This window comes from Thermomyces dupontii (genome assembly GCF_041956625.1).
Source record: "Thermomyces dupontii strain NRRL 2155 unplaced genomic scaffold VTN31scaffold_4, whole genome shotgun sequence".
Lineage (NCBI taxonomy): Eukaryota > Fungi > Ascomycota > Eurotiomycetes > Eurotiales > Trichocomaceae > Thermomyces > Thermomyces dupontii.
Window position 1 is genome coordinate 857,972 of NW_027192310.1, and position 25,558 is coordinate 883,529.

At 53.2% G+C, this 25,558-nt stretch overlaps 13 protein-coding genes across 13 annotated transcripts; 4 read left to right on the plus strand and 9 right to left on the minus strand.

The window, feature by feature from the left end:
• Nucleotides 1–829: 829 nt before the first annotated feature.
• On the plus strand, nucleotides 830–2,513 carry VTN31DRAFT_4812 (uncharacterized protein; the record flags this gene model as incomplete). Its single annotated transcript, XM_069405242.1, has 3 exons — nucleotides 830–1,012; nucleotides 1,087–1,195; nucleotides 1,261–2,513. 3 exons carry the CDS (start codon nucleotides 830–832, stop codon nucleotides 2,511–2,513), a joined length of 1,545 nt encoding a protein of 514 aa, XP_069260325.1.
• Nucleotides 2,514–2,838: 325 nt separating this feature from the next.
• Nucleotides 2,839–4,429, plus strand: VTN31DRAFT_4813 (uncharacterized protein; the record flags this gene model as incomplete). Its single annotated transcript, XM_069405243.1, has 3 exons — nucleotides 2,839–3,508; nucleotides 3,567–4,063; nucleotides 4,142–4,429. 3 exons carry the CDS (start codon nucleotides 2,839–2,841, stop codon nucleotides 4,427–4,429), a joined length of 1,455 nt encoding a protein of 484 aa, XP_069260326.1.
• A 213-nt stretch (nucleotides 4,430–4,642) lies between these two features.
• On the minus strand, nucleotides 4,643–6,679 carry VTN31DRAFT_4814 (uncharacterized protein; the record flags this gene model as incomplete). Its single annotated transcript, XM_069405244.1, has 2 exons — nucleotides 4,643–6,113; nucleotides 6,189–6,679. 2 exons carry the CDS (start codon nucleotides 6,677–6,679, stop codon nucleotides 4,643–4,645), a joined length of 1,962 nt encoding a protein of 653 aa, XP_069260327.1.
• Nucleotides 6,680–7,086: 407 nt separating this feature from the next.
• VTN31DRAFT_4815 (uncharacterized protein) lies at nucleotides 7,087–7,747 on the minus strand (the record flags this gene model as incomplete). Its single annotated transcript, XM_069405245.1, has 4 exons — nucleotides 7,087–7,149; nucleotides 7,203–7,396; nucleotides 7,447–7,612; nucleotides 7,685–7,747. 4 exons carry the CDS (start codon nucleotides 7,745–7,747, stop codon nucleotides 7,087–7,089), a joined length of 486 nt encoding a protein of 161 aa, XP_069260328.1.
• Nucleotides 7,748–8,170: 423 nt separating this feature from the next.
• VTN31DRAFT_4816 (uncharacterized protein) lies at nucleotides 8,171–8,568 on the minus strand (the record flags this gene model as incomplete). Its single annotated transcript, XM_069405246.1, has 2 exons — nucleotides 8,171–8,357; nucleotides 8,417–8,568. 2 exons carry the CDS (start codon nucleotides 8,566–8,568, stop codon nucleotides 8,171–8,173), a joined length of 339 nt encoding a protein of 112 aa, XP_069260329.1.
• Nucleotides 8,569–8,683: 115 nt separating this feature from the next.
• Nucleotides 8,684–9,554, minus strand: VTN31DRAFT_4817 (uncharacterized protein; the record flags this gene model as incomplete). Its single annotated transcript, XM_069405247.1, has 2 exons — nucleotides 8,684–9,357; nucleotides 9,422–9,554. The coding sequence occupies 2 exons, from the start codon at nucleotides 9,552–9,554 to the stop codon at nucleotides 8,684–8,686; spliced, it is 807 nt and encodes a 268-aa protein (XP_069260330.1).
• A 385-nt stretch (nucleotides 9,555–9,939) lies between these two features.
• On the minus strand, nucleotides 9,940–11,242 carry VTN31DRAFT_4818 (uncharacterized protein; the record flags this gene model as incomplete). Its single annotated transcript, XM_069405248.1, has 3 exons — nucleotides 9,940–10,130; nucleotides 10,181–11,011; nucleotides 11,068–11,242. The coding sequence occupies 3 exons, from the start codon at nucleotides 11,240–11,242 to the stop codon at nucleotides 9,940–9,942; spliced, it is 1,197 nt and encodes a 398-aa protein (XP_069260331.1).
• A 619-nt stretch (nucleotides 11,243–11,861) lies between these two features.
• VTN31DRAFT_4819 (uncharacterized protein) lies at nucleotides 11,862–14,618 on the plus strand (the record flags this gene model as incomplete). The annotated part of the gene is made up of 2 exons (XM_069405249.1): nucleotides 11,862–11,920; nucleotides 11,972–14,618. 2 exons carry the CDS (start codon nucleotides 11,862–11,864, stop codon nucleotides 14,616–14,618), a joined length of 2,706 nt encoding a protein of 901 aa, XP_069260332.1.
• A 366-nt stretch (nucleotides 14,619–14,984) lies between these two features.
• VTN31DRAFT_4820 (uncharacterized protein) lies at nucleotides 14,985–15,638 on the minus strand (the record flags this gene model as incomplete). The annotated part of the gene is made up of 1 exon (XM_069405251.1): nucleotides 14,985–15,638. One exon carries the CDS (start codon nucleotides 15,636–15,638, stop codon nucleotides 14,985–14,987), a length of 654 nt encoding a protein of 217 aa, XP_069260333.1.
• A 157-nt stretch (nucleotides 15,639–15,795) lies between these two features.
• VTN31DRAFT_4821 (uncharacterized protein) lies at nucleotides 15,796–16,461 on the minus strand (the record flags this gene model as incomplete). Its single annotated transcript, XM_069405252.1, has 1 exon — nucleotides 15,796–16,461. The coding sequence occupies one exon, from the start codon at nucleotides 16,459–16,461 to the stop codon at nucleotides 15,796–15,798; it is 666 nt and encodes a 221-aa protein (XP_069260334.1).
• Nucleotides 16,462–17,515: 1,054 nt separating this feature from the next.
• On the minus strand, nucleotides 17,516–19,061 carry VTN31DRAFT_4822 (uncharacterized protein; the record flags this gene model as incomplete). The annotated part of the gene is made up of 7 exons (XM_069405253.1): nucleotides 17,516–17,927; nucleotides 17,995–18,025; nucleotides 18,077–18,144; nucleotides 18,210–18,327; nucleotides 18,387–18,577; nucleotides 18,651–18,838; nucleotides 18,900–19,061. The coding sequence occupies 7 exons, from the start codon at nucleotides 19,059–19,061 to the stop codon at nucleotides 17,516–17,518; spliced, it is 1,170 nt and encodes a 389-aa protein (XP_069260335.1).
• Nucleotides 19,062–20,833: 1,772 nt separating this feature from the next.
• VTN31DRAFT_4823 (uncharacterized protein) lies at nucleotides 20,834–22,232 on the plus strand (the record flags this gene model as incomplete). Its single annotated transcript, XM_069405254.1, has 2 exons — nucleotides 20,834–21,688; nucleotides 21,744–22,232. 2 exons carry the CDS (start codon nucleotides 20,834–20,836, stop codon nucleotides 22,230–22,232), a joined length of 1,344 nt encoding a protein of 447 aa, XP_069260336.1.
• A 42-nt stretch (nucleotides 22,233–22,274) lies between these two features.
• On the minus strand, nucleotides 22,275–24,441 carry VTN31DRAFT_4824 (uncharacterized protein; the record flags this gene model as incomplete). The annotated part of the gene is made up of 3 exons (XM_069405255.1): nucleotides 22,275–22,842; nucleotides 22,895–23,826; nucleotides 23,899–24,441. 3 exons carry the CDS (start codon nucleotides 24,439–24,441, stop codon nucleotides 22,275–22,277), a joined length of 2,043 nt encoding a protein of 680 aa, XP_069260337.1.
• Between the last annotated feature and the right edge of the window lie 1,117 nt (nucleotides 24,442–25,558).

A 25,558-nucleotide genomic window follows, 5' to 3' on the forward strand; every position in this document is an offset into this window, starting at 1 on the left:
TCGTCAATGGTCCTGCTACACGCGGTCACGACACCCTGCAGAACAGGGGCGCGACACGCGGAGCATCTCATCAATAACCTCCGAGGTGTCCTAAGAGTTTTGGTCATCATGAGGCATCACGGGGATGAGAGAAATGAGTCATCATCAACAGGACACGACTCTGAGCAGCCATCGAATAAAAAATAAGAAATTTCTCCAATGGCTTCTCAAAGTCGTGTCCTTGTTGAAGGAAAAAAAGAAAAAAGAAACTTAAGAGCAAGGCTATTTCGTCTCTAAGATCTCTGTTCACTTTGCATCAACCACGTCTGAGCATGTCTTCTTCCACCTGTTTTCAAGGACAGGGGATGAAGTCCATGCTGGGAACTTGAATACTCAATTGACGTGTCAAGCGCTCGAGTAAATTTTATCGTCATCAAGACGAGCACAGGGGTGCACTGGATGAGAGATCCAGTGTGACCCTGTGGTGTAGCCCGCTCTCATCAGTGAGATGAAGTTTCCAAAGAAGAAAGAGGAGAGAAAGGGTGAAGAAAAAGTGTTTCGTCTGCCAAAGTGGATCAAACAGTGCAAACATGCGAACTTCAACACACGTGATCTCGTTTTTCTTTCAAGGGTCACTTTCGCGCAGCGAGTCACGTTGAGCAGCAGGTAAGTGTCCGTTTGATTTAAATAATCCTTGAAAGAGTCGGTTGGTTGCTGATTTGCCGCCATTCAAGACGTACTTACCGGCGGACACCCTCGCCACAGGGGCAACCCTGGCCACATTCGACAGGAAACACTCGCCAAGAAACAGAGCTCACCAACTTGAAAAGCATTGTGAGCTTAGCAAAACATGTCCTGGCTCGAGCGACACGCTTCCTCTCATGGAGTGCAGCTCGTCGCTACCGCTGCGCTGTCCGGAGCCGCGGTCGCCGCGGGGATCCTCGGCTACCAAGCCTTGAAACGACAAGAAGCGGTTGACAAGCTCAAAGCGTCGATACCGGATATCAATGATGCGTATCAACGTGCAGAATCGGTCGGGTTGAGTCCCAATTCATCGCGCCGACCTCGGTTAGGCGCATTTTTTGCTGACTGCGAGGCAAAGTGTAGTTGACCGAGTACGGCACGGCGGTGGCGCCGTTTCTCCAACGGCTGAGCAAGGAAGATGAGCGCGCGGCGGCGCTGGCTAGACGCGCGCAACAGGGAGACTATGACGAAGGTGGGACGAAAGATGGCCCTTTTTTAGGGGGGGGCGAAGAGTAATTGACTGACGGCCGGAGGTAGATTTGATTCTCGAGCAACTGGCTAGGAATCGCGTCTTCCTCACCGACGAGGGCCTCCAAAAACTCCGCTCCTCGTTCGTCATTGTCGTCGGCTGCGGCGGTGTCGGGTCACATGCGGCGACAGCTCTGGCCCGGTCGGGCGTTGGAAAGATCCGGCTCATTGATTTCGACCAAGTCACCCTGTCTTCGCTCAATCGACACGCCGTGGCCACGCTGGCCGATGTTGGGACGCCCAAGGTGCAGTGTCTACGGCGGCGATTAGAGCAGATTGTGCCATGGGTCCGGTTCGACTGCCGCAACGAGCTGTTCAATGCTTCGGTGGCAGAGAAGCTCCTGGCGCCGTGGTCGTTGGATCCAGATAACGGCCAACAGCCGGACTACGTGCTAGATTGCATCGATAACATCGATACTAAGGTGGACCTCTTGCACTACTGCCATACGCATTTGATTCGCGTCATCTCGTCCATGGGTGCTGGATGCAAAGCCGACCCGACGCGGATCGCCGTCGCCGACATCTCGGCCAGCACAGACGACCCACTCTCCCGCAGCACCCGCCGACGGCTGCGATTGCGCGGGGTGAGCTCGGGAATCCCCGTCGTATTTTCCACTGAGAAGCCCGGCCCCGGCAAGGCGTCTCTGCTGCCGCTGCCAGAAGAGGAATTCGCCAAGGGCAAGGTCGGTGAGCTCAGCGTGCTGCCGGACTTTCGCGTGCGCATCCTCCCCGTCCTGGGCACGATGCCGGCGACCTTCGGATACACGCTCGCCAACCATGTGATCTGCACCATCACCGGCTACCCGGTCGAGTACAACCTGGGCAGCAAAGGCAGGGACAAACTCTACGACACCATCCAAACACAGCTCCAGGGCACCATGGAGAAGCTCATCCGAGCCGACGGCAACAAGGACCTTGTGGGCCTGCGCTTGCCGCTGAGCAAGGACGACATTGCCTACGCCGTCGAGGAAACCTGGCGGGGCAAGAGTGCCATCAGCGGGCTTGCCAACCGACTGGTGCTAATCCCGTGGAAGCGTCCCGCCGGCGGCTTCAAAGTCGATGAGGAATGGGACAAGGAGGGCCAGAGGTTCATACGGATGGAACTGAAGGACCTGGTTTGCATGACCAAGGAGGAGTCTGTGCGCCACGAGCGGGAAGTCCTGACGGGGGGAAAGACGGTCGAGGAGGTGTACGAACTGGGGGTTCTGCAGAAGATCCAGGAGCGACTTCGTGAGGCTGAACACTTTGAAAAGTACCGGTGATGTAGGACAATTTGTGTTTGTGTGAATAGAATAGGGGGTGTGCACTTTGGAAACTGAAGCCAAGCCAAGCATGACGTAAGACACTTACGGAAACCGGGGTCTCGGCGCCCGGTTTCGACCCTGATTTGAACTAAACCCTTTTTGGCAAGACATCGTGTGCTCCGTTGCTTGTTTGGTCTGATTGGCAGCGGCACCCAGCCCTGATCGCCGACGTCACTATCAGAGCAGATCGGCCAAAGAAACAATTGAAAACTACGGCCAGAACGGCCCAGGGATGTCTCGATAGTGAAGGGGGAAAAGAAAAAGAAAGACAGCGGTCGACCAAATGGAGGCCACGGGCAGCGAAAAGGAGGCGAATAGCCACAATCGAAGAGCGAGCCACTACTCGCACTACTCCTCCTCCTCTTTCTCTTCCCGCAGTCTATTGGCCGCTCCCACAAGCAGTGCAGCCTCCAGACCGCGGCTGCTGATCGAAAATGTGCGAAACAACTGGGACGCCCGCCGCAGCAGTAGCAGCAGCAGCAGCGGCCACGCAACCCCAGCTTCCCCCACAGCCACCTTCACCGGAGGAGGGCGTTCCTACTACTATCCTTCGTCGGAGCCACGATGGCTGCGGGCGTCGCGCGCCGTGGTGTCCGCTCCGAGGTTCCGCCGATTCGTCATGATTTACGCCATTCTCGCATTGACGGTTTTGATCGGCTGGCAGGGGATATGGAAGCCTGCGGTGGAGGAGCAAAAGGCGCTGATTAAGGCGTTGGACCGTGGAACGAAGGTCAGAGTCGGTGGGTGGTTTGGGACAAACAATTTGCCGCAATTCGAGGGTCTTGTGCAGCTGCGGATGTTGGATCCGGCGCGGTTGCCGGAATATGATGATGATGATGATGATGATGATGATGATACTGAGGGTAGACCCCAAGACGGGGATTTGAAGAAGAGTTCGCGACGGGGGAGACGGTTGGTGTTTGTGGGGGATGTACATGGGTGCAGGGATGAGTGTTCGTTGTCGATTTCCCAACGTATCGAAACTAGTACTGAGGGTTTTTTTCCTTACAGTGCAGGAATTGCTCGAGACCATCTCTTTCGATCGTGGCGCCGGCGATCATCTGATCTTCACCGGCAACATGATCGCCAAAGGCCCCGACAGCCGCGGCGTCGTTGATCTCGCGCGCAGACTGCACGCATCCTGTGTGCGCGGCAATGACGATGACAGAGTCCTACTCTTCCGCCGGCAACAACAACAGCACTCCAAATCTCATGGTACCGAGTCGCCCGTCGAACTGCCGGAAATTGCCATAACGTCGGAGGACAAAGCACTGCTCCAGCTTGCACAGGAACTCAGCGACGAGCAAGCATCCTGGCTTGAAGGGTGTCCCGCGATCCTTCGAGTCGGCGCGATCAAGGGCATGGGCGAGGTGGTTGTCGCGCACGCCGGGTTGGTTCCGGGCGTGGACCTGGAGCATCAGGACCCCGTGAGCGTAATGACGATGCGGTCGATTGATGTGGAGACGCATGTGCCCAGTGCGAAGGAAGAAGGGATTGCTTGGACAAAGGTATCTATTTTCCTCCAAAAAAATAAAAGCCGATATCCTGAGCTATCCTGAGCTGATGCTTATTACTCACCCACGTAGCTCTTCAATAGATACATGTCCCTCCGGAAGGCAGATCTCCGAGAGCAACGCGAAAACGGCGAAACTTCTCAGGAGGATGATGATGACGATGATGACGATGACCCCTCCGCGGGCCTGATGACCGTGATTTACGGCCACGACGCGCGCAGAGGCTTGAACCTGCAGAAATACACCAAAGGCCTCGACTCCGGCTGCGTGTACGGCCGGAAACTGACCGCGCTGATCATCAGCGATGGCGGGAAGCAGGACCATGTCCAGGTGAGCTGTAAACGATATCAGAAGGGGTGACCTGAAATTCTTCCTTTTCCTTTCTGTTCCCTTTCCTGTTACATAATTCGTTTGTATAGTCTTCCTAGTGTTGGAAAAGCGTGTGTAGGAGTGATGTGACGGATCAGGGTAGCATTCTACTACTGTATTTACTGTACGTGTTTGTTCGGGATCTGTAACTTTGGAGCTAGGTGGTAAATCTGAGGATTTTAATACTGTACATCGGTCTACATTTCAACTCGGCCCAGGCTCCATATGCGTCCATTGACCATCCGCATGCCAAATCCCGGGCTTGGTGAAATCCTCGTACCACATCCCGCCGAGCGGGCTGGTACGCACGAACCCGAAGCGAAAGTACTCCTTCTCGCCGTCCCGCAGCTGCGTCCAGTTGACGGACAACGGACGTCCAACATCGTCAGACGGTCGAAACACCTGCAGACGCATGACATCGTTGACCAGCACCGCGACACCCGCTGCCGCGTCGTGCAAGCCTTCGAGGGCAAAGGAGATTGTCCTATTCGCGTTGTCAATGGCCGTCACGGTGACGTTCGGCAGAGCGCTACCCAGCTGTGCATCGCCGAGGAGCGCCGCGGGCGTCTGCAGGATACTGTCAAACCCCCAGCGGGCGACGCCGTTGATAAACAGGCCCACGAGTAGGCCCTGGTAGACGAGGCTCGGGCGGGTCTGCAGTGCGGTGCCCGGGAGGAACAGCAAGGCCAGGATGTAGTGGTGGATGCGCAGATGGAGCTGCGGCAGAGCAGTCATGACGAGCAACGCGGCGGCCATGGCGGCGTAGAGGGCCAGGAACCGCGGCAGTTTGCCCGCGGCCCAGATGCACCAAGCCTGCGCGGTGGCGCAGACGATGATGATGCTGACAATGATGATCAGCGCCGGGATCGCGCCGGGTTGCTGCTGGATATCGTGTGGGGTGAGTCGCGAGATGGGGATGCGGTCAAAGGTGTCGGTGTTGAGTGCGCCGACCCAGCACGGCCCCAGCCATAGAATCGTTTTTTCAAACTGCGCCGTCAGACCTGTCAGCGTGTCGCGCGCGCAGAAATGGTAGATGGCCCAGCCGACGAATGCCGCGGGCAGGAACCGGCCCATCCCGATTGAGACCACCTCCAGATAATCCATTGCGTAGGGCGGGTCGGACGCCAGTGCCACCTGCAGGTACACGATCAGGTAGACAGACACGTAGAACGCCGCCGGCGACGTTGTGAAGAGCGACACCGTCACCGTGAAGAGCACCGAGATCCCAAACAACAGCCACCGCTGGTCGGGACATGTCGTCTTTGTCTGCTCAAACGTGTATGCCAGGGGGAAGTTGGAGTCGAAAGCAGTGCTCGCAATGCCGTTACGCGTGATGTTTCCGTACCCACTCCTCTCGCCGAGTCGTCGAATGACACCGCAGCCTCCGACGGCGTTGCTGATCACGCCAGCGTGCAACGCGGACGCGCAGATGAACGAATCGCCGCGGTAATAGCTACCATTCTTCTCCTCGTCCTCCTCAATAATACTATTCTCTGGCCGTCTGAAGGGCGCACCGCCGACGACGAGCGGCTGGTAGTTGAGCTCCTGGTCGCCTACTGTATACGGCTCCAGCAGAGTCGTGTCCAGACAGCCCGCGGGACACCGGAACGCCAGCGCCGCGTCCGCAAAGGGTTGGCACTCGCGGCCATCGACACCGCAATCCGTGCTATTGCCCCTACAGCCAAAATCTCAGCATCCACTCTTCTTTTCCTTTTGGCAAATCATAGGGTTGCTTCTTTCGTGCACGCACCATAGCCTCGCACGACATGACAGACGCACCGGAGTCCCATACTCGCCCATCTCAGGCCCGACCACGGATCGGTGCAGTATTGTAAGGAAAATCGCCCCCCAGAGTAGATGCAAAAGGATCAGGGCTGCCCATCTGTGTTTTCGCGTTGGAAGCACGCGGTCAACTAAACGGAGCGGCGCGGTCTGCAATGTTTCCAAGACGGGCACGATGCGGAACTGCCGGGGAGTTCTCGGACCGTAGAGAGCATTGCATCGTCGTCGTTTTTGGAGCATAGACGATTCGCATCGAGGTGCTGATCGTTGTCGTGGTCGTCGGCCATGGCGGAGGAGGCTCTCCTCGTTGTCGGAGGAATTGGTTGAGTCGGTCTCGTCGTGGTCGGCGTCGGCATCGCCCTGCCGCACCTCGACATACGAGTCGCTTCCAGATTCGAGATCTTTCAGCGCGTAAAATCCCGCAGCAGCTGAGGAATCATCTGGTGTCTCAACACGCATGGTCGAGAGTGGCGTGGTGCTGGCATCGAGGCTCGGAATCTGGTGCTCCGTAGTACGGAGAAGACGGGGACTACGACTGATCCACTTTACTCGCACCCATAGATTTAATCAAACTCTCTCATATATGACTAGCAAAAGAATACTAAGTAATACTACGTCGATAATTTCAGGTTGTCACCACGATGAACTTCATTGTCGTTGTGAATCGCTGTCGATTAGGTAGGAGTAGCAAGCCGCGAGTACAGACCGAGGATGCAAACCATCAAGAGCAATGGGGTATCAAAACTAGGGTAAGTAATCATGACCGTTCGTAAGCAGGACGTTGGCTTGGTGAGCAAACCACCTTGTTGTTCGTGTCCGAAACGTTGCGACATAACCAAGTGTCCGTTCGACATCGAGGATGGCGTTTAGACATGATAGCGGCCGTAGGGACGGGTTCTACGCTCTGTACGCCAGACGAAGTAAATGCCCTGAGGCACCGTGTCAGTCAACGTTGTGCATGGGTCCGTAGAGTGAAACATACCAAAAGTCCTGACACCAGCCAAATAACGGCCGACAGGAAACTAAACGCTTCAGCTGCCCGCCAATGGCCGCAGAAATTATCGAAATTGATTCTCCAAGAGTCCCAGTCGAAAACCCTGCCACACGTGATTTCGTTGAGGGCATCGACTATCAGACCAAAAACGGCGAACCAGGCCAGGGAAATGATAATGTCAACTACGCCAGTTAGCTTCATTGATCTATCAACCGAACGGCACGGACCGTACCCGGCCAAATGAAAAAGGTATGCGCTGTGGGTATCAACCACAGCACGCCCAAAAGAATCGATAGGCCGGCGATCACTTCGCTGTAGATCCAGCGACCCAAATGCCATGAATCAGCGTTCCCTTTATCCCACTGCCGGAGATAGTATCCGATGATACCGGCAACGATCTAGCAGGGCCGGTTAGTTAGCGGTTCGACGGCATATGATAGTCACAAGCCGGTACTCTGGGTTGAGCCTACCGTTGCGAATGTGATTTCTCCCAGGCGGAGAACCACAGAGACAAGGCGAGTGAAGACCGGCATGGTGTACTTCTTGATACTGACTCGGACGAGAAAAACGTATGGTCACGTCTGACTGAGCTCCGAGGACAGTGGAGGGTCGGACAAAAAAGTAGCGGAGGGGAAACCAGTGTGAGGACAGTTCGGTTTGTCCAGTACCTGTCTACAAGTATAACGCCTTTTTTGACCCATGTTCCTTTAACTATGCGGCGCACCATCTGGCTCCACCATCGATGTGCCTTATTGTGGGCTCGTGGGCGTGGCTGGTTGACCTCGTTCTATGTACATGCATCCTCCGTCGACACAGATGGAAGGTCGGGTCACAGGACCCAAAAACGAAGGATTCGTCAACTGATGTGTGCAACTCTGCATGCCTGAGTGGATCGCGATGATGGCGATGACGCAGATCGATGCGCCAGTCGCCAGTCGGGAGCTGAGGAGCTTGTGTTAGCCTCTGGGCAAGCTTCGAGCTATCAATTCTTTAGGTGATTGGCTCATCTCCGGCTTTTCCTTGAGTTGTGAGAACATCATTGTATTTATCAAGTATGCTGATTGTTGACGCAGAGGACTGAGATGCCTGATGTTGATCTGGTGATGGCCGAACAGGCTCTGATTCACATTTTCAAGAGAAAAACTACCGAGTATGTAAGTTAAAAGACAGGTTTCAAAATGAAAGATCTTCTAGACACCTGCCTTTCTGGAACTCTGAAAGAATCACATGATTCGGATGACGTCAGCGCTTCGCCCATCACAAGCTCTGAGCTGCAACGGCGATTCGGTCTTCGCAATCTACCAAACAACACGATGGACCACAGGACAAGCTTTGGGCTATCGGTGTGGTCCATTTGAACACCAACCTCACCGCCAGAATGGCAGTCCAACAAACTGGTGCATGCAGATCGCGTGGCATGAAATCGATGATTACCGTACTTCTTCACAATATACAGTACTTACAGTAGCTCAACCTTTATGCTCCAAAAACCACCCAAAAACACTCTGAAAAACTCCCTTGGCCCCCGTCTCAATGACATCCCCATGGCAAGTAATGAGCCGGTCAAAATCCCACCCATAAATCCGCCGCATGGACTCGGCGAACCGCGCCCGGTCTTTTGCCAGCAAGTACCAGGCAAACCGTTGCTGCCAGATTGCCGGCGGTTTCGCCGAGACCACAGATGAGAAGAACCTCGTCAAGAATCCCGCGGTGGCGGGTTCCTCTGCGCGGGAATACTGCTCGTTCGGCGGCGGGTTGAAGAGCAGGTCCGCCTCAATGACGGTCCGGCTGGGCTTGTGCAGGAAGACAATCTCCCGCGAGACATGCCCATCAACGTACTCGATGTCAATCTCGCGGTCAAACTCCTCGGAGATGGAGATTGAGTGCTTGTTCTTTGCAGTCAGGACGTGGGCGAACGGCGCGTCGCGATACTTGCTCCGCTGCCGCTTCTCGTACAGACCCTCGGGCGCGATGATCTCCGCGTCTGGGAACGCGTCCTTCCAGGTGCCGATGTGTAGATGATGCTCTATATCCGGGGCCGCGATGTACCGGACTTTGGCGCCCTGTGATCGGATGGTCTCGTGCACCTCCGGTGTCAGAGCCACGGGGGACACCACCAGTATCGAGCCCGTTGCTAGTTTGACTGGGTAGTGTCAACTTTGATTATGATCACGATATTTGATGCAGGCCACTAGATTATTGCATACCCAAAGTCGCTCGCGCGCCAAATCGAATCAATCCAAACCGCGAAAATGGAAGACTGAGCGTCGTGATTTGAGGCGTGACTTGGCGAATCACCATCACCTTGGATGGGTCGCCAGGGAAGAGCTTCGATGCCATGACAGACAATTCTATTCAGAGTACCGAGTTCGATCGCATGAATTCGAGATCATGGATCATTTAGTGCTCTTAAAGCATTGAGAGCGATGATGAAAGTATTAGTCAGGTCTTCGTTTCGATGTTGTATCCAAGCCTGGACCGAGGCTAACAGTTGACTGAGGCACTGGCCCAGGCATTCAGGGCCCTTTCAAGCAATGCGCCCGATGAACAGTCGGTAACGTCTACAGATACCTGGAGCTCTCGTAAACCATCAAGCAAGTCTATTGATACATGGAGAGTAGTATTACTTGTCCGGAAACCGATAAGAAGGGTATCCAGTCCAGATCCCGCAAATCCAAACAGCCGCCCAATAACGATGACCCCAAGCAATTATTCCAGAGTTCCCTCAACTATACCAACCCTGTGGCCGGTTCCTCTGTATTTCCTCCTCGTCGGTACGATGGGGGATGATGGACTCGGTGATGTCGTACACCTCAACCAAATCATGCCACGTCTCGAAGTCGAGGCTAAAGACAGCCTGATGTTTCTGTACTCCCCGAGACTGAGCTTCGAGCGGCGCATAGGGAGTTGTGTGATCTGTTTACAATCAGCAAACGCATAGTCTCACGCAAGGCAGGGCAACATACGTAACGTGGGCACTCCTCGACTGTCTGCCGAAATTCCGACAGTGCCATCGCGGACCAGGAAGCTAATGTAGAATAGATTCTCCACGGTTTGGCCAAATGATCGAGGGTTGATGCAGAAGCGGAAGAGCGGTATTCCGCCATCATCCGCAATATTGTGTTTGTCCATGACTTCTTGCATCTTTTCTTCGTTCAAGTCCTCTAGCTGGCGTAACTCTTGACTGACGGCTTTCTCGGCCGCAACCTGCGTTTCTTGCAATAATTTATTGATCTGAACACACATGGTAGTGAGGTTCGACGTCTCTTGTCGATCCAGATCCTCTTCTCGTAGCTCCTGCGGCTTCACGGCCTGGCTCGCATCGAGACGCTGCGTTGCTCGACGTTGCGTTAATGTTCTCGTCCGCTTTTGAACTGACAAGGGCCCGAGCAGGAAACCCGGCAGTGAGGGACGCGCATTGTGAGGAATACAAGCCTCACGGCCTAGCCAATCCCAGTTCATGGCATCTCCGATATCATCATCATCATCCTCTCCACCGAACCTTTGCGATCGACGGCCTTGCGTGCCACTAGGAATCTCATCAGGCTCCGCTGCTGGCGCCCGACGCATAAAAGATATGCATTTTGAAACAAATTCGTCCACATCAATACCCGCATTGGCCGTTCCCAAGACAAGTTGGGCCGATTTCTTGTACGATAAGTCTGCCGCATTGACTAAAAGGTGCGAGTCGACAGTCGCATCCGTAGTCGTCTTGATATCGACGAAGATTTCATTTGCTTTCTGCAGCGTCTCGAGAATACCGTTGTTTCCGGCTTGGAGATACTCCTGCCGGTAATCTGTCGCCGACCGTGAGACGCGTTTCCCGTCAACCAGAAGATGATTGTGTGCCCACCATGCAAGTTACGAGTCAAATCCCTCAAAGACTTGCGTATCCAACGTCGCTCATTCTCGTCCTGATCCGGGTCGTAAATCTCTAGTGGGTGTATCCGGGCACTTTGGCTGGCGGGGGCGGTATTCTCCTCCCGCTCGCCCAAACGTCTTCGCTTGCTCGTCGAAGACTGCGTCATCCGGCTCGCTGCACCGGCTGTATGATCACTGCTCCGTTTCCCGGCTGGAGCATTTGGCGATCGCGGTTGGTTCTCCTTGTCGGATTGCGAAGAGGGGGAAAGGCTGCTGTTGAATGAGTCGCCATCCGGGCTGGGAGTGTGGCTGGCCCCAAACGCCATATTTTGTTCACCGCCAGCGAGAGGACTAGGCTGGTCTCGACACGTCCTCGTACTGCAGAATGTAACCGAAGATCGCGTTTAATGCAGGACAAACAACAAAAAAACAGAAACTATATGCTCCCCTAAAATGTGAACTCTTCGACTCTGCAGCGCCGCATCCGTGGAGACCTATCACACGAGTTTGCGACGCGACTCGTGTCGGATTAGGGGCTTGGCAGATCACGTGCAGTCGTGGTACGGAGTGTACTGTACTTACTTGATCCTCAGGCAACAATGCTAACCTAATCCTTAAAAGGAAAGTAAGCATCACAGTAATAATGTACCCATTACCCAAAGATCGAAGCGGGCGTCATGGGGTACCGACGCCGTCGCACCTCGAATTACGCTCGATCTCGAGCTAGGTGAACATTTGCTCTCAAGGGCAGATGCGTCAGTCGCGTCTGCGATCAAAGCCATGGCCATGGAGGCGTTCACCTTTGCGACCTCCACCCAAGTGGACTTCCCTATTCACGTGAAGATGTACGTCGAATAAGGCAATGATGCTGATGTTGTGCAAGCTGACGATGGTAGCGGCGCTTTGGAAGGGAAGCAAAAACAAGTACCATTTTCCGTTCTACTAAAACAACCGGAGTTACGACACTTGGGTTCGAATCAAAGTCCCGTCTCAGATTTGTTCGTGACTGTCCAGCTATGGGCAAACTCGAAGCCCCTTGGCGTGTCTATGCAGACACCGTATAAAGCGTTCAAATCAAGAAGAACATGGAATGAATGGCTACAGATGCCCGTGTCGATCCGGGACGCACCTCTCGGGTCGCAACTGGCAATCACGATATGGGACCTGTCTCCCTTAACCGGCCAAGGATCATTTGGCCATACTGTGCCTTTTGGAGGCACCACCATCTCGTTATTCGATTCTGATGGCAAGTTAAGGATGGGGAGGCAGAAATGCAAAGTCTACCGGCACCGGGCGGCTGACGGCTTTTCCGCTACTACGACCCCTGCCATCCCACCGCCGAAACGCCGCAAGCAGAACGGATCGCTTGATTTAGAGCCATCGCCGGCCGAGGTGGAACTCGAGCGAATAGAGGGATTGATCAAGAAACACGAAATGGGCGACATACCCCGCATTGACTGGCTTGATCAAATGGTGTTTCGCCAGTTGGAGAAAATCAAGGTCGAGGCAGAGGAGGCCGCCAGAGAAAGAAACCTCAGGTTGAAGGCGCTGAAGGCTCGGAATAAAAGCGCTGAAGATGACGAGGAACCGGAGACAGAAGACCCCGATGATGAGAATTTCGTGCTATATGTCGAGTTCCCGCGTTTCGATCATCCGATCGTCTGGGCAGATCACGAGTATCCGCCTCCCCCTGTGTCTTCCTATGCGCCGCATTCTCAGGTTGGCTCGAATGCACCGGCCCCGGAGGTACGGCTTGGCCCTGGAATCCAAGGTGCGGCCGATGCCGGTGACCAACGAGTCATCCGAGTCTATGACCCTGAAGTTGGACAGACGGGCAATCCGTGCGAAGATAAACAACGGAGGCTGGTCCGAAGTCATCGTACGGGATTCATGGATCGCGATCTCAAGCCCAATCCTAAAATCCGTGACGAACTCAACGTTATCATGTCCTATGGCCCGACACAGGAGCTCAGCGCTGAAGAGAAGGACTTGATCTGGCGATTCCGGTACTACTTGACTCGTGATAAGAGGGCCTTGACGAAGTTTGTTAAGTCTGTCAATTGGCGGGACGTCGGCGAAGCGCGGCAAGCGGTTGAGATCTTGCCCAAGTGGACAGAGATCGACGTCGACGATGCCCTGGAACTGCTCGGACCAACTTTCGACAATGCGGCCGTGCGGGCATACGCAGTAGACAGACTACGCAAGGCGGGGGATGATGAGATATTACTGTATCTTCTGCAGCTGGTTCAGGCGATGAAATATGAGGAGACGGCCGAAGAGATTGAAGATCAAGCTGCCCATGATTCGTCTCTAGCCAACTTCCTCATCACGCGTGCTGCCAACAATTTCTTGTTGGGGAACTATCTCCACTGGTATCTTATGGTTGAGTGCGATGATACCGGGATGACCAACTCCCCGGCCCATCGACGTCTATTTGCTCGAGTTGAATACTACTTCATGGCGGAACTTGAAAGGACGCATCGCGAGGATCGCAAGACCTTGCTGCGGCAAGGAGAGCTGATCACGGTTCTGACTCGGATCGCGAAAGATATTCGGTTCTCTCGCGAGAACAGAAACCAAAAGATCGAGAAGCTGAAGAAAAGCCTCCGGGATCCAAAGAACGAAATCATCAACATTGATCCACCTTTGCCACTGCCGCTGGACCCGACAGTGAAGGTCGTAGGCTGCTTTCCCGAAGAGTCCAACGTGTTCAAATCATCCTTGTCCCCGTTACTGTTGACCTTCAAGACCGTCGATGGCCGCAAGTACCCGGTCCTTTTCAAGGTCGGAGATGACCTTCGTCAGGATCAGTTGGTTATTCAGATCATCACGCTTATGGACCGCCTCCTGCAAAAGGAGAATCTGGACCTGAAGCTCACTCCTTATCGCATCTTGGCTACCGGCGCGACCGCTGGGGCTGCCCAATTCATTCCTTCCACCTCCTTATCTGCGGCGTGTGCCAAATACAAGGGCTCGATACTGGCTTACCTTCGCGACCATAACCCTGACGATCAGGAGCCATTTGGCGTCCGTAAGGAAGCCATGGATACGTTTGTCAAATCCTGTGCTGGCTACTGCGTGGTGACATACCTTCTCGGCGTCGGAGACCGGCATCTCGAAAACCTTCTCATCACTCCCGACGGCCATTTCTTCCATGCCGACTTCGGGTTCATCCTGGGCCGGGACCCAAAGCCCTTTGCGCCCATGATGAAGCTCTGCAAGGAGATGGTGGAAGGCATGGGCGGCGCCAACTCGCCTCACTACCTGCAGTTCAAGCAGCACTGCTTCACCGCCTACACGACGCTCCGGAAATCCGCCAACCTCATTCTCAACCTGTTCTCGCTCATGGTCGACGCGAACATCCCGGACATCCGGGTGGAACCGGACAAGGCTGTTCTCAAGGTCAAGGAGCGGTTCCATCTTGAGTTGAGCGAGGAGGAAGCGATTCGCCACTTTGAGCAGCTGATCAACGACAGCGTCAATGCAATATTTGGTGTGGTGATTGATAAGTTGCATGACTTTGTCCAGGGTTGGCGGACATGAGTTTCTCCTGGCGTTGGTGGATGTTTGATACCCATATTGGATGAATGGCATGTCGCTTTGAGTCAAGTGTTCTTAGAAAAGCTTCACGTTCTCGATTAAGTTATTAAGTTGGTATCAACGCAAGATCTAGGTACGTGGACCGACTCGAATCATTCTCGGGCCTGGTAGATGATTCACAGCTGAACAGAGAAACAACCATCCTCCCCCCCATCTTATCCTCCTCTCTTCTCCCTCTTCACCATCCCTTCCTCTCCTCCATCTCATCCTCCTCTCTCTCTCCCAAGCGAAAGAAACAAAACAATTTCAGGCCACCCGATTTCTGGTTGCATGTAGCCACCAGAAAACAGGGTAGGTACAATAGGCTTTTCAAATGATTTCCGGCCCTTCTTCCTTGGGTACACTAATGGCGAGACCGTCCTCCGTGGCAACGATGCTCTTGCAAAGCGTCCACCGGCGCACGATGTGGCCCTTGAAGATGACAACTACCATGAGGACATCGACGAGAAGAACCAGCAGGGCGCCCATTCCCCACATCCAACCCACGCCGACAGCGGACTGCCAGTGGGTGACGACGAAGACGGACAGCAAGCCGAAGGAGACGCGGTAGGCGTTGAGGGCGACGGATGCCTCGACGGAGTTGTGCAGGAAACACTCGATAATGTAATTATAGCAGATGGGCAACGCCAGCAGGGCACCGAACCAGATCATGAACGAGCCGAGCGCGAGCACCATGAAGTGCAGATGGAACTCGAGGCCGGCGCCGTAGATGCCCAGCCCGATGGGCAGGATGATGCACGGCGGGATCGTGTTGGCCAGTCGGTATTCCGTGTGCCAGGTGCCGCCGCGACGCCGCGCAACCCACAGCGGGATCTTGTCGTTGCAGAGATAACCCCATAGCTGCGCACAGATGATGCCGATCCAGGAGGTCAGCGTGAAGATTGCCAGCTGTAATGGGGAGAATCCGTACCCGCCGGCCTCTACTGGTGGCTCCAGGTAGATGGCCAGCGTGGATGCTTGCATGATGGGGAGACCCAGAGCCACAAACACGAATGTTCCGACCAGGAGAGTGATGGGCGTAAAGGCTATTTTAAATGGAATCAGAACTCGACGTTTCTAGTCATTGGGAAATAATTGAATTGGTTTCCGTTTTGTTGTCAGTCAGAATTCAGATGACTTGTCAATGTGGCTCTTTTTTGAGCTTGGATTGACTCACAAATTGGGCAGTTCTTCCTCGGCCTTGGGTTCTGTGACCCGGGAAGAAGGTTGCTATATGCCTCTCGAGCCATGAGTCAGGCAGTGCGGGTTGGTCGGTTGCTCCTCCACGTCTGCCATCGAAGCTGGTATCTTCGACGAACAAGAACACAGCCAAGATGGCGGCGCCCACGGGGCCCAATGTCCACCAGAATACATAGCTCCAGTGAAGCGATTCGGCAATGAATCCGCTCAATGTGCCGCCACCCACGACCGCAAAGACGATCAGGATTTCAAACACGGCAAAGGCCTTCCCCCGTTGATGGAGGAAAAACATATCGACGATGTAGCCGCTTCCCAAGATGGCGGGGATACTACCGAACAAGGCGCAAATCCATCGTGACATCACAAAGGGAATATAATCATCGGGCCCCGTCATCTTCGCTGCCCATATCTGGCACATGAAGACGCCGACCAAACTCCACAGCACGACGGAGCTGCGTCCCACGACTGCTGCCAGCGGTGTGATGAGGAACGGGCCGGCCACCCAGCCGGCCAGTGCGGCGGCCACAGAGTTGAGAAGATCTCTCTCGGTCTTGCGGTATGTGGATTCTTGCAGCACGAACGTCAGTTGGTTCGAATTGGGCGACATTTGCCCCGCGAAGCCGGCCAGGCAGATGCTGGCAAAGATGATGAGCTTCTTGGAGAGCGGCCAATTCTATAATCGGATAAGAATTCCGGTCAGGAAGAGAATTCTGTCGAAGAAGGATCCTGCCACGCGGCGTGAGGGTCCTTTTGGTGCGCTTACCAATGGGTCTCTTGGATCTTCACTCGGTTGCGGAATGAGAAGTAGGACATCACTGGTTTTCCTCGCTTGTGGAATTCTCGAAGTCGCAACGGCTTCCCCAAGGATTTCCCCAGAGTCCTCCATCTTCACCGTAGAGGCCGATGCCGTCTCAATGGCCTTCGGGATAGGGTTGTGCAGGGAGCTGTCGAACTAACTTCGGTCAAGAACAACTGGAGAAAGAAAAAAAAAAAAAAAGAAATCAAAACCAAAAGGGAAAGCACCTGCAACCCATCAGACCAGGGCATTGAAGTAGCTTACAAGTCATCTGCAGGAACTCCTGCTGAACTTAAGTAATCAGCAACTCTTTGCATGTCTACTCGGTAAAGGATGAAGGCTTCCTCCGTTCTTGTTTGCGTCGGAGTCGGCGTTGAGTTCAGATTAAACAGAAATGTTCCTAGGGCTCGCAGCGATTTATGCATGCTGCATGTCTTGAACAGGGATTGGTGAGTTGTTCGTGTCTGTACCCGTTCTGAACTGGTCGAAAACGAGTTTTTGATAAACTCCATGATCGATATTTCTCATCTACTTGCCAATCACTAATGGCGGTCTTCTACAGGAGAGGGTAATCAGGTAGTTGCAATCATCAAACAGGATGTCTTAATCTTGGCCCCTTGCTGGCCCCCGGGGCAACCCTAGCCCAAAGTTAGTACATAGGAGAGTCGGGCTATTCACTGAGGATTGGGTTGTGCTGAGCATTTCTTTGGAGTGACAATAGAAGGTTCGAATATAGACTAGCTCAAAAGGTCAAGAGCCCACATGTGTTCGATTCCATTCCAGAAGACGAAAAAAAGTACGAGGATTATTATAGTACACGAGTTGACGTGATCTCGCAAACTGCACTACCGAATCACACACCTCATCATGGAGAAGGAGTAGTCGAAGGCCCTCCCGGCTCTCCAGGGGAGTAGCACGTCGGAGTAATAACATCTCTGGAGGTCTGCTCATGTTCAATAACCAAGTCGGTCGTTCGCATGATGCCACCATGCCCTACGCACAAATCCCCCTGGCACGAGCTGGAGTCGACAGTTTGCTGCTCGATGTCATCCTTGTCTTTCAGGATTTCCTGAAAAGTAAGTTCCTGCAACCGGCTCTCTCGCTGAGTGCGTCGGCGGTGGTCTATGGCCCAGTTACCGGTGCATTCGGTCTGAACGCTGTTCAGAGGCACCAACGGTGGGGTGTGGCATGGGACGCCCGCAGGCGTCTTTTTACGACGAAACAAGGGTCTCACGGCCGGGACCGCAGCGGCAATGACTCCAAAGGTGGCTTCTAGGCTAATATGCTACCTGTCAGCAGGGACGGCTTTGTAGTCCTAACCCTAGAATACGATGGCACACTCACATCGCCCATGTGAACAGGTAAATCAGGTCCCCTGCGGCAAGGTCAGTGATTCGAGAGAGACGATTTGAGGCTTTTGACTGACAAGTAGGATCTTTTGTTGCTGTTAGACTAGGGACTAGAACGGTCCGCTCAATAGCAAATCCTCCACTTCTGCAAATCTCCCATTCGCAGTCAGAAACTATGACCATACGTTCAGTGCAGAGAGGGACTCTCACGCAAAACCAAGTGCCAAAACCCCCCATACTCCCAATTTGTGCCGAGTCTTCATTCGCATATTCCAGAGAAAGTATATTGGCAGAGCTGACAGCGCGATGTCCGTGGCTCCCGCAACGGCTTTTTTTTTTCCAATGGTCAGCGACTCGCGAGGGTTAAGAGACGACTGATTACCGTACATCCTTGGATAATGCCCACACCATCGATAACTTCCGTTGGCCAGCAGTGGCCTCCGGGTATGGAACGGTCCCAATTGTAGTTTGTGGGGCTACATTGGGGGAAGATGATGACCGCATCCACAACACTCACGACGGCATTGAACACCGTCAAGCCTACTAAGATGTTCTTGCGCGTACTATTACTGGGCGCGCTGTGGGGATTCGGGGTCAGCGTATCCGACACCTCTCGCAAATTGCGCTGGGAAGAGTGCTCGGGGAACATACAACAGCCGGATTAAGAAAAGAGCAATCGATATTTTCAGAAAGACCGTACACATAATCAGCATGAATTCGGCGATACGTAGTAACTTTAGACTGAACACGGCGTCGGAATTGTTGAGATAGGCCCAGTGACGCCCGAATCCATGGGAGACAGAACTCAACACCAAGGCCATGACCACTATCAAGTGCATCTGTCGGGCGTTATTACTATTCCATGCCCTTCGACCTCAGGTTCCATGCAAGCCGACTTACTGTGGCTATGACGTTGAAGATGTCGTCCCATCCAAGCTGTTTAATCAGGTTCGTTCGAACATAGATTCGCAACCCTGTCAGGATGATCGCAACGCCCGTTGTCAAGATCGTTGGAACCAGCACCACGGAGGCTCTCGAGGCCTCACTTTCCGAATCCAACATGGTGGAAAATTGTGTATGAATTCGGGGAAACAGGGCGATATGATTGATCCAAAGTCCCGTGCGTGCCGTGAATATTCTCTACGAGACTGAATGACTTCTGTCTCGCCAGAAGATGGGATCATACCGGAGTCAACAGAGAGATGACGCAGTCGCTGTGACACCGAAATCGAGAACAAAGTGACGTTGACCGAGCTTCTAATTGCTCGATTCTCGACAAGGCGTAACCGCAAGAAGCGGTCACCAGATAAAGAGCCGCTGCTTGACTGAATATAACAGTGGATAGACAGCTTTCAAAGAGCTATGAGCATCGCTGCAACCATTGCAACTGCATTTGAAATCGTCCACCACCACCACCACCAACCCCCAAGTGTCGAATCGAAACGTGACATGGCAGACCAACGACCAACGACCTTGGTTTCTGGACCAGAGAAGCGTTGACATCCTTGTGAATCGTGTTACCCTCGAGGAAATCTGGGTATACAGTCCAGGTCTACTTCTATTGTGCACATTTGAGGCAGCGCGCATGAATCCATAGTCAGGACGACGAGATATTCGGTATCAACCCTTTTCGGTCCGTTCCAAAAGATTCACTGACAATGAGCAATCAAACCTTTCCAAAATTTTGCAGCTATCCGGGAAACCTGTTGCCTCCCGGTCATGGCATGGAGAACTTCGGGGAACTGATGAGCCTTGATATCTTCATGCTTGATTTTATCTGATATGATGGAATGGCGAAGGCGCAGCGCGCGAGGTGATTGTCCTTGGCAGTCGAAAAAGCGTTCATCTCGCCTCAAGATCATGAGCATAGGCTCCCAAGTATCCATTGGGATACTCCCAATTTCAACCGTGCAACTCCCACTTGGGAGAGCCGGAGACAGATGTGTGACGTGGGCTCAAAGGATTGGCCTTTGTAAAATGCCCGTTCATGAGCTCGAGGTCTGGATTGAGCATTGACCTGGGCCGCCTGGGCGGAACAAACATTCCGACTCGAACTGCAGACAGATGGAGTCGGCCGGCTTGTACGACATCCATTGGTTGACGACACGATTGTGACCACTGACCGGTCTGCTCTCGGCCCATTGTCATTTGGCCGTGACGATTAGGCGCGTTGCTATTCGGACTTGAGGCCAAGTGAAAGACGACAAAGAAAAAGAAAAAACAAAGAAAGGCCATTCGGCTGTCGGAGAAGTCGGAATCGTTCGGTTCTTTGATGAGGTTTCGGCGAGTCAGCTGATCTATCAAATCCTGGACGTATTAACTGAGGTTTGATAGGGTTTTGTGCTAACGCAAACCCTAAATTGGGACTGCAATTCTTTCCTATTGGAGAAATATTCTAGGCTGATTCACTAATTGAACCACTTTGTCCAGTCAACTGGCTTTGTACAGTGTCACAACCGCAGCCTTTCTAAAGGAGAGAAACCGCGAAAAAGCAGTCTATCTCACGACTTGTATCCTGATTGGGGCTCTGAGCTGCCATAGCCAAGTACTCTCATGCCATTGGGCGAGCCAACAAGCACAGTGCTTGCTACTAAACCTATACGAGCATCCTGCGAAATATAGCGCGTCCCGCCAGAGGGCCTAAGCAAGGAATGCGCTTGCCATGATTAGTGCATGTGGTTGTGCTCATAGACAAAAGCTTCTAGCTAGACTAGTAACTAGAACTCGAGGCGCCTTTAGCAAGCGAACGCTGAGATGGTTCAGTGCTGCAGTACTATCGCATTCTACCTCGAGCACGACCTTGTCCGAGTAGGAAGAGCGCAACCTCGAGACAAATGTTCGCCTGCAGGCCGCCGGTGAAGAACTTTCGACTGGCCATCGTGGGGGGAGGGATCGGCGGGGTGATACTGGCACTGGGCTTGCTGAGACGCAACGTGCCTGTGAGAATATACGAAGCAGCCAGCGCTTTCCGAGAGGTCGGGCTGGGCTTATCCATCGGGCCTGCTGCCCATCGCGCCATCCCACTCATTGATCCTCGCATTCGCAACATCTATGACGCTCTGATCACCACGCATGCCGACAGCCCTGGATATGAGCGATACCGTCGAACGTGGTTCGAGATGGTCTGGGCGACCGGTAACAACGCAGGCAAAGTCTTCCTCAACCTCCAAGCTCTCCCATCGGGGCAGACCAGTCTGCGGAGGGCGGATTTCCTTCATTGTCTCTTATCCCTTATCCCGCCTGGAGTGATTCATTATGGCAAGCGACTCGAAACATTCAAGGAAACAGAAAATGGCGTAGAGATGTTTTTCAAAGACAGGACCTGCGCCAGGGCAGACGCTCTTATCGGGTGTGATGGTATCCATTCCAAAGTCAGAGAATGCATGCTGCCAGATGAGCGCGACAGATCGGCCCCGCAGTATAGCGGTATGTACGGCTATCGTGCTGTTCTAGACATGAGGGACATGGTCGAAGCCGTGGGAGAGGATCGTGCTCGGGTGGCCACCATCTACGTTGGACAAGGGGCATATGCGATCACCTATCCTATCATGCGCAGCAAAAAGGTCAACGTTGGTTTGTACGTAAAAAAACCACACTGGAATTACAATACCTGGGTACGGCCAGCAGAAAAATCCGAAATGTATCGCGACTTCGACCACATGGGCGATCATGTCAAAGCCATCATGCAGGTAGGACGAACCCGCGATTCCTGAACCCCATGGAAGTTGACTAACACCAACGAAGAGAGTGACCGATTCATCGCAGTGGGCAATCTTTGAATCTCGACAGCACCTTTCCACGTACGTAAAGTCTAGGGCTGTCCTCCTTGGGGACGCCGCTCATGCATCGACGCCCCATCAAGGAGCCGGAGCCGGTCAGGCTGTCGAAGACGCTCATGTCTTGGCCGAGTTAATTGGCGATCCTCGGGTTATCCAGCCTCAAGATCTGGCAGCCGCTTTCAAAGCGTACGACGCGGTTCGGCGTCCTCGAAGTCAACGTGTTGTCACGACCAGCAAAGAAGCTGGCAATTTATGGTGTCTTTCGCAAAAGGACGTCATGGACGACGAAGAAAAGCTCAAACAAACTCTGACGACGCGCCTCAGATGGTTGTGGGATTTGGACGTTGAAGAGCAGGTGAACAGGGCAAAGTCTATCATGATTGAGGAGATGCAGAGACGGAATAAGGGGTTTTCAATCTATCTCAGTTTGTCAAACCATGCCCTTGTCAAATAAGCCGATCCTATTGGACACCAGGAGCACACAAAGTGTCAACTGCTACGGGTTTGTCCCATGACCTTTCTCTTCATCGCCAACGGGTCTGGGACCAAAAGATTCTAGCGCAATGTATTCTTCGTGATTGGTGTCGAGAGTAGGTTGACCATCCCTGACAGATCGGGTTGCCGCAGAATCGTCCCCAGGGTCGTGTGCAACTCGCGTATTGTCAGAGCTTCCCACAAACAGGGCATCGCTTGTGCTTTGCGTTTCTGTAGCCTTCTTCATCGCTTCGTCCTCATCGTCCTCGGGTGTACCTTCACGGCAAGCCCAAGCATCGACGAATCGCAGGACTTCGCGATTCCACCACCGCTTCATCAGGAGCAGCCGAAACGGTACAAGCGCGATGATCAGAATTGGAAAAGCAGGTGCGGCTTTAGTGAGGGTTATCACGAATATGCCCACAGTGATGACTATCTGGAGGACAGTGTAGAGGTGTATGGGGATGTATGACGGTCGCGGACGTGGCCCGTCGTCGGTGCTCCCAGTTTTTGCTCCTCTTAAGGCCGGCGGTAGCTCAGGTAACTCGGATGGCGGCGTCAGGATGTAGAAGAACCGATAGAGGATTGGGCTATCTTTGTTAGTAAATTGTCCGCCATGATTTCCTTGTATTCTGCTCATACTTTACAGACAAACTTTGTTCGCCCATGAACATAAAGAGACCCGCCAACACACTAGTCGGGGTCAAGCCAAGAACCTTCATGAACGGAGGACTAACAAAGAGCAGGATCCCTGCTGCATGCAATAGGGCAGACCACCTCTGCTCGTAGACGCGCCTGGTCTCGTGAATCTCGGTCTTTTCTTCTCCGTCCACAGTAATAGTCCGTGTCTCCCGTTCTGTATGCAACAATGACTCTGAGTGAAGAGGAGCCTGTGGGAGGAGCCCATTTGCGGGCGGGATTCCCAGGATGCCACACAGTGCCGTTGTCGTCCCCAGTAGCACGATATCCCAGGCAAATCCCCCCGGTTTCTGAGTTCCGTACCGATCAATCGTGCAGATGATGGAGCTCACTTCGTGATCGAAGAAAAACAGTACCGTGATGATGATTCCAGGAATGATGGCAGCGAATATCCAAGGAACGGGCAGCTTCCAGAACTCGACAAAGAACGTTTCCCGACCAGGAGACGTGGGGCGAAACGAATAGCTCACGTTGAGAGTCATCTTATCCAATTTAGCCAGCTCTCCGACGTGCGGAAGGGCAATGAAAACGACGATGGAGATGGCTGCTGCATACTCGGACAGGCCGAGTCTCACGTAGCGGTGAAAAAGCGGCCGCCAGCTTTCAGCCGTTGAAAGGAATATGGCAAGCAGCATGGTGCCTACTGCTCCAATGATGGCGTAAAGGAAGGCGGCAAAGGAGAGGTTGTCGTGTGCCCTCTCGAGCTCCTGAATGGCCTTGTGAAAATAGATGATGCTGTTCAGGAGCGAGAATATCTCAGTTGAGAAAGTCGTCACATAACGCATAGTCCAGTCATGCGCATTGATGATAGCCAGCAGGTAATGCAACCATGCTGCGTGAATCAAAGACCACGCCATAAAAGGCAGGAAAGGTATCTGAACCCGTCGAAACAATTGCGGTTAGCATGGTGAGAACGGACCGTCAAAGGGCACATTTAATGGACTAACATTAAATGAGTCATGACAAAGAGCATAGATATTTTCAGCCAAAACCGAGAAAGGACCAGTAACTCCGAGGATGGTCAGGGGCTGAATCGAAGCCAACGCAAAGATGATGCCGCAGATGGCAGTGCTGAAGACCACCTCGATGGTCCCCCAGTTAGCGCCAGTCAGCACATACAAGTCGCTGGCAAAGGTAATGCCGGGCAACAGATTGGTGAAGAAGACATAGACGGCACTGGCGAAGATTTGCTGATTGAACAAGGTCCAGTCAGAGACATAGCGACGCCGCAAATTCACAATGTCTTGTTTCAACAGCCGAAATGGCCGCAGCGGCCCGCCTGCAGCAACAGATCCACGAACCAAGCGAAATGGTTTGGGAGTGTGTTTTGACGGGGTGATGATGGAGTGGGCATCATCAGCATCCAGGTCCTCGTCTGCCGGCTCTGGTGTCCTGCGGCGTCGTGACCGACGACTGCGGGAACCATCTCTTCGATGGCGGAGTGCTGATAGCCGCACCGAAGGCGGGCGGAATGCCGAGATGAGAGACATGATCCAAGAAAAATGCAGAGTAGATTGAGCTGTTCTTGCACTCGTTAGCTCATCTGCGGCGATGATATATCGTTTTTCAATTGAGCATAATAGTAATATTTCGTCCGAACCCCAAGGAAGAAGTCGGAGATCTATCTGGCTTTCAGGTTGTCTGCCCTACCTATCGGATCAGATTGCTGGGTCCCGCTCTTCGCTTTCCGGTCGATGGCGCAGAGAGATGAGTGCAAAATTTGCGGACAATTTACAAGGCAGTGTTTCTCGAGGATGAGATTTGCCACAGAGTTCCCAATGGATGATTCGTACTGGACACTGAAAGAGGCTCCGAATGCTCATCGAGCAGATGGTGTTGTTCCTCTACGTCAATGAGTTCTTGGCAGAATCCATGATTTTCGTCTTCCCAGGGTCCCGGGCATTTTTAGGCCCTTTGAATTAAGGTTGACTACTGCAGACTCCCATTGCCTGACTGTCTGATAGGCTGCCTGGTGTCAAGACGAAAGAAAAATTCAGCCCAGTGCTGCATACGAGAACTTCGTCTTCGTGCCGTTGGCCTGTTATCCTCCCGGACTGACGGTAGCGGTGTAGCCAACATGGCCATGCCTGTTGCTCGCTAGACAGCCACTGCTGTATCTGCATCCAGCCCAATGCCTCCGTCACGTTGGAATCCAGTGTGATTCATCATGAGAAGCCACTGTCGAATTGAGGGAGCCAGATCGGCATGAGAATGACGATTGCGGTCCGTGTGAACCAAATCTCGAGCACGTGATTGCAATTACAAGAATTCAAGCCCATGTACTCCGTACCTACTGTATAAGGTTTAGTGAAGTCTATATGCTGTTAGTGACCGCTCATTGATCGGTGAAATATCAACCTATGATTGGCCTGAATTCAGTCACGTGTCAAAACTGTGAGCTAACTTGTTTTGTACTAGTTAGCAAGGCACTTCGGGATTGTAGAGTGTCGGTTTTTACCGCGTTGAGACGACTCGGTCGTAGAAGTCTTGCTCAGCGAGAGAATGCATGTGCTTGTGTCCGCAGTCAAGCGCGCACATCGGGATCTTGCGCTCTATTGATACCTCATAGGAGCTGGTAAGTATGGTTCCTACTCGTCGCTGGTCAAC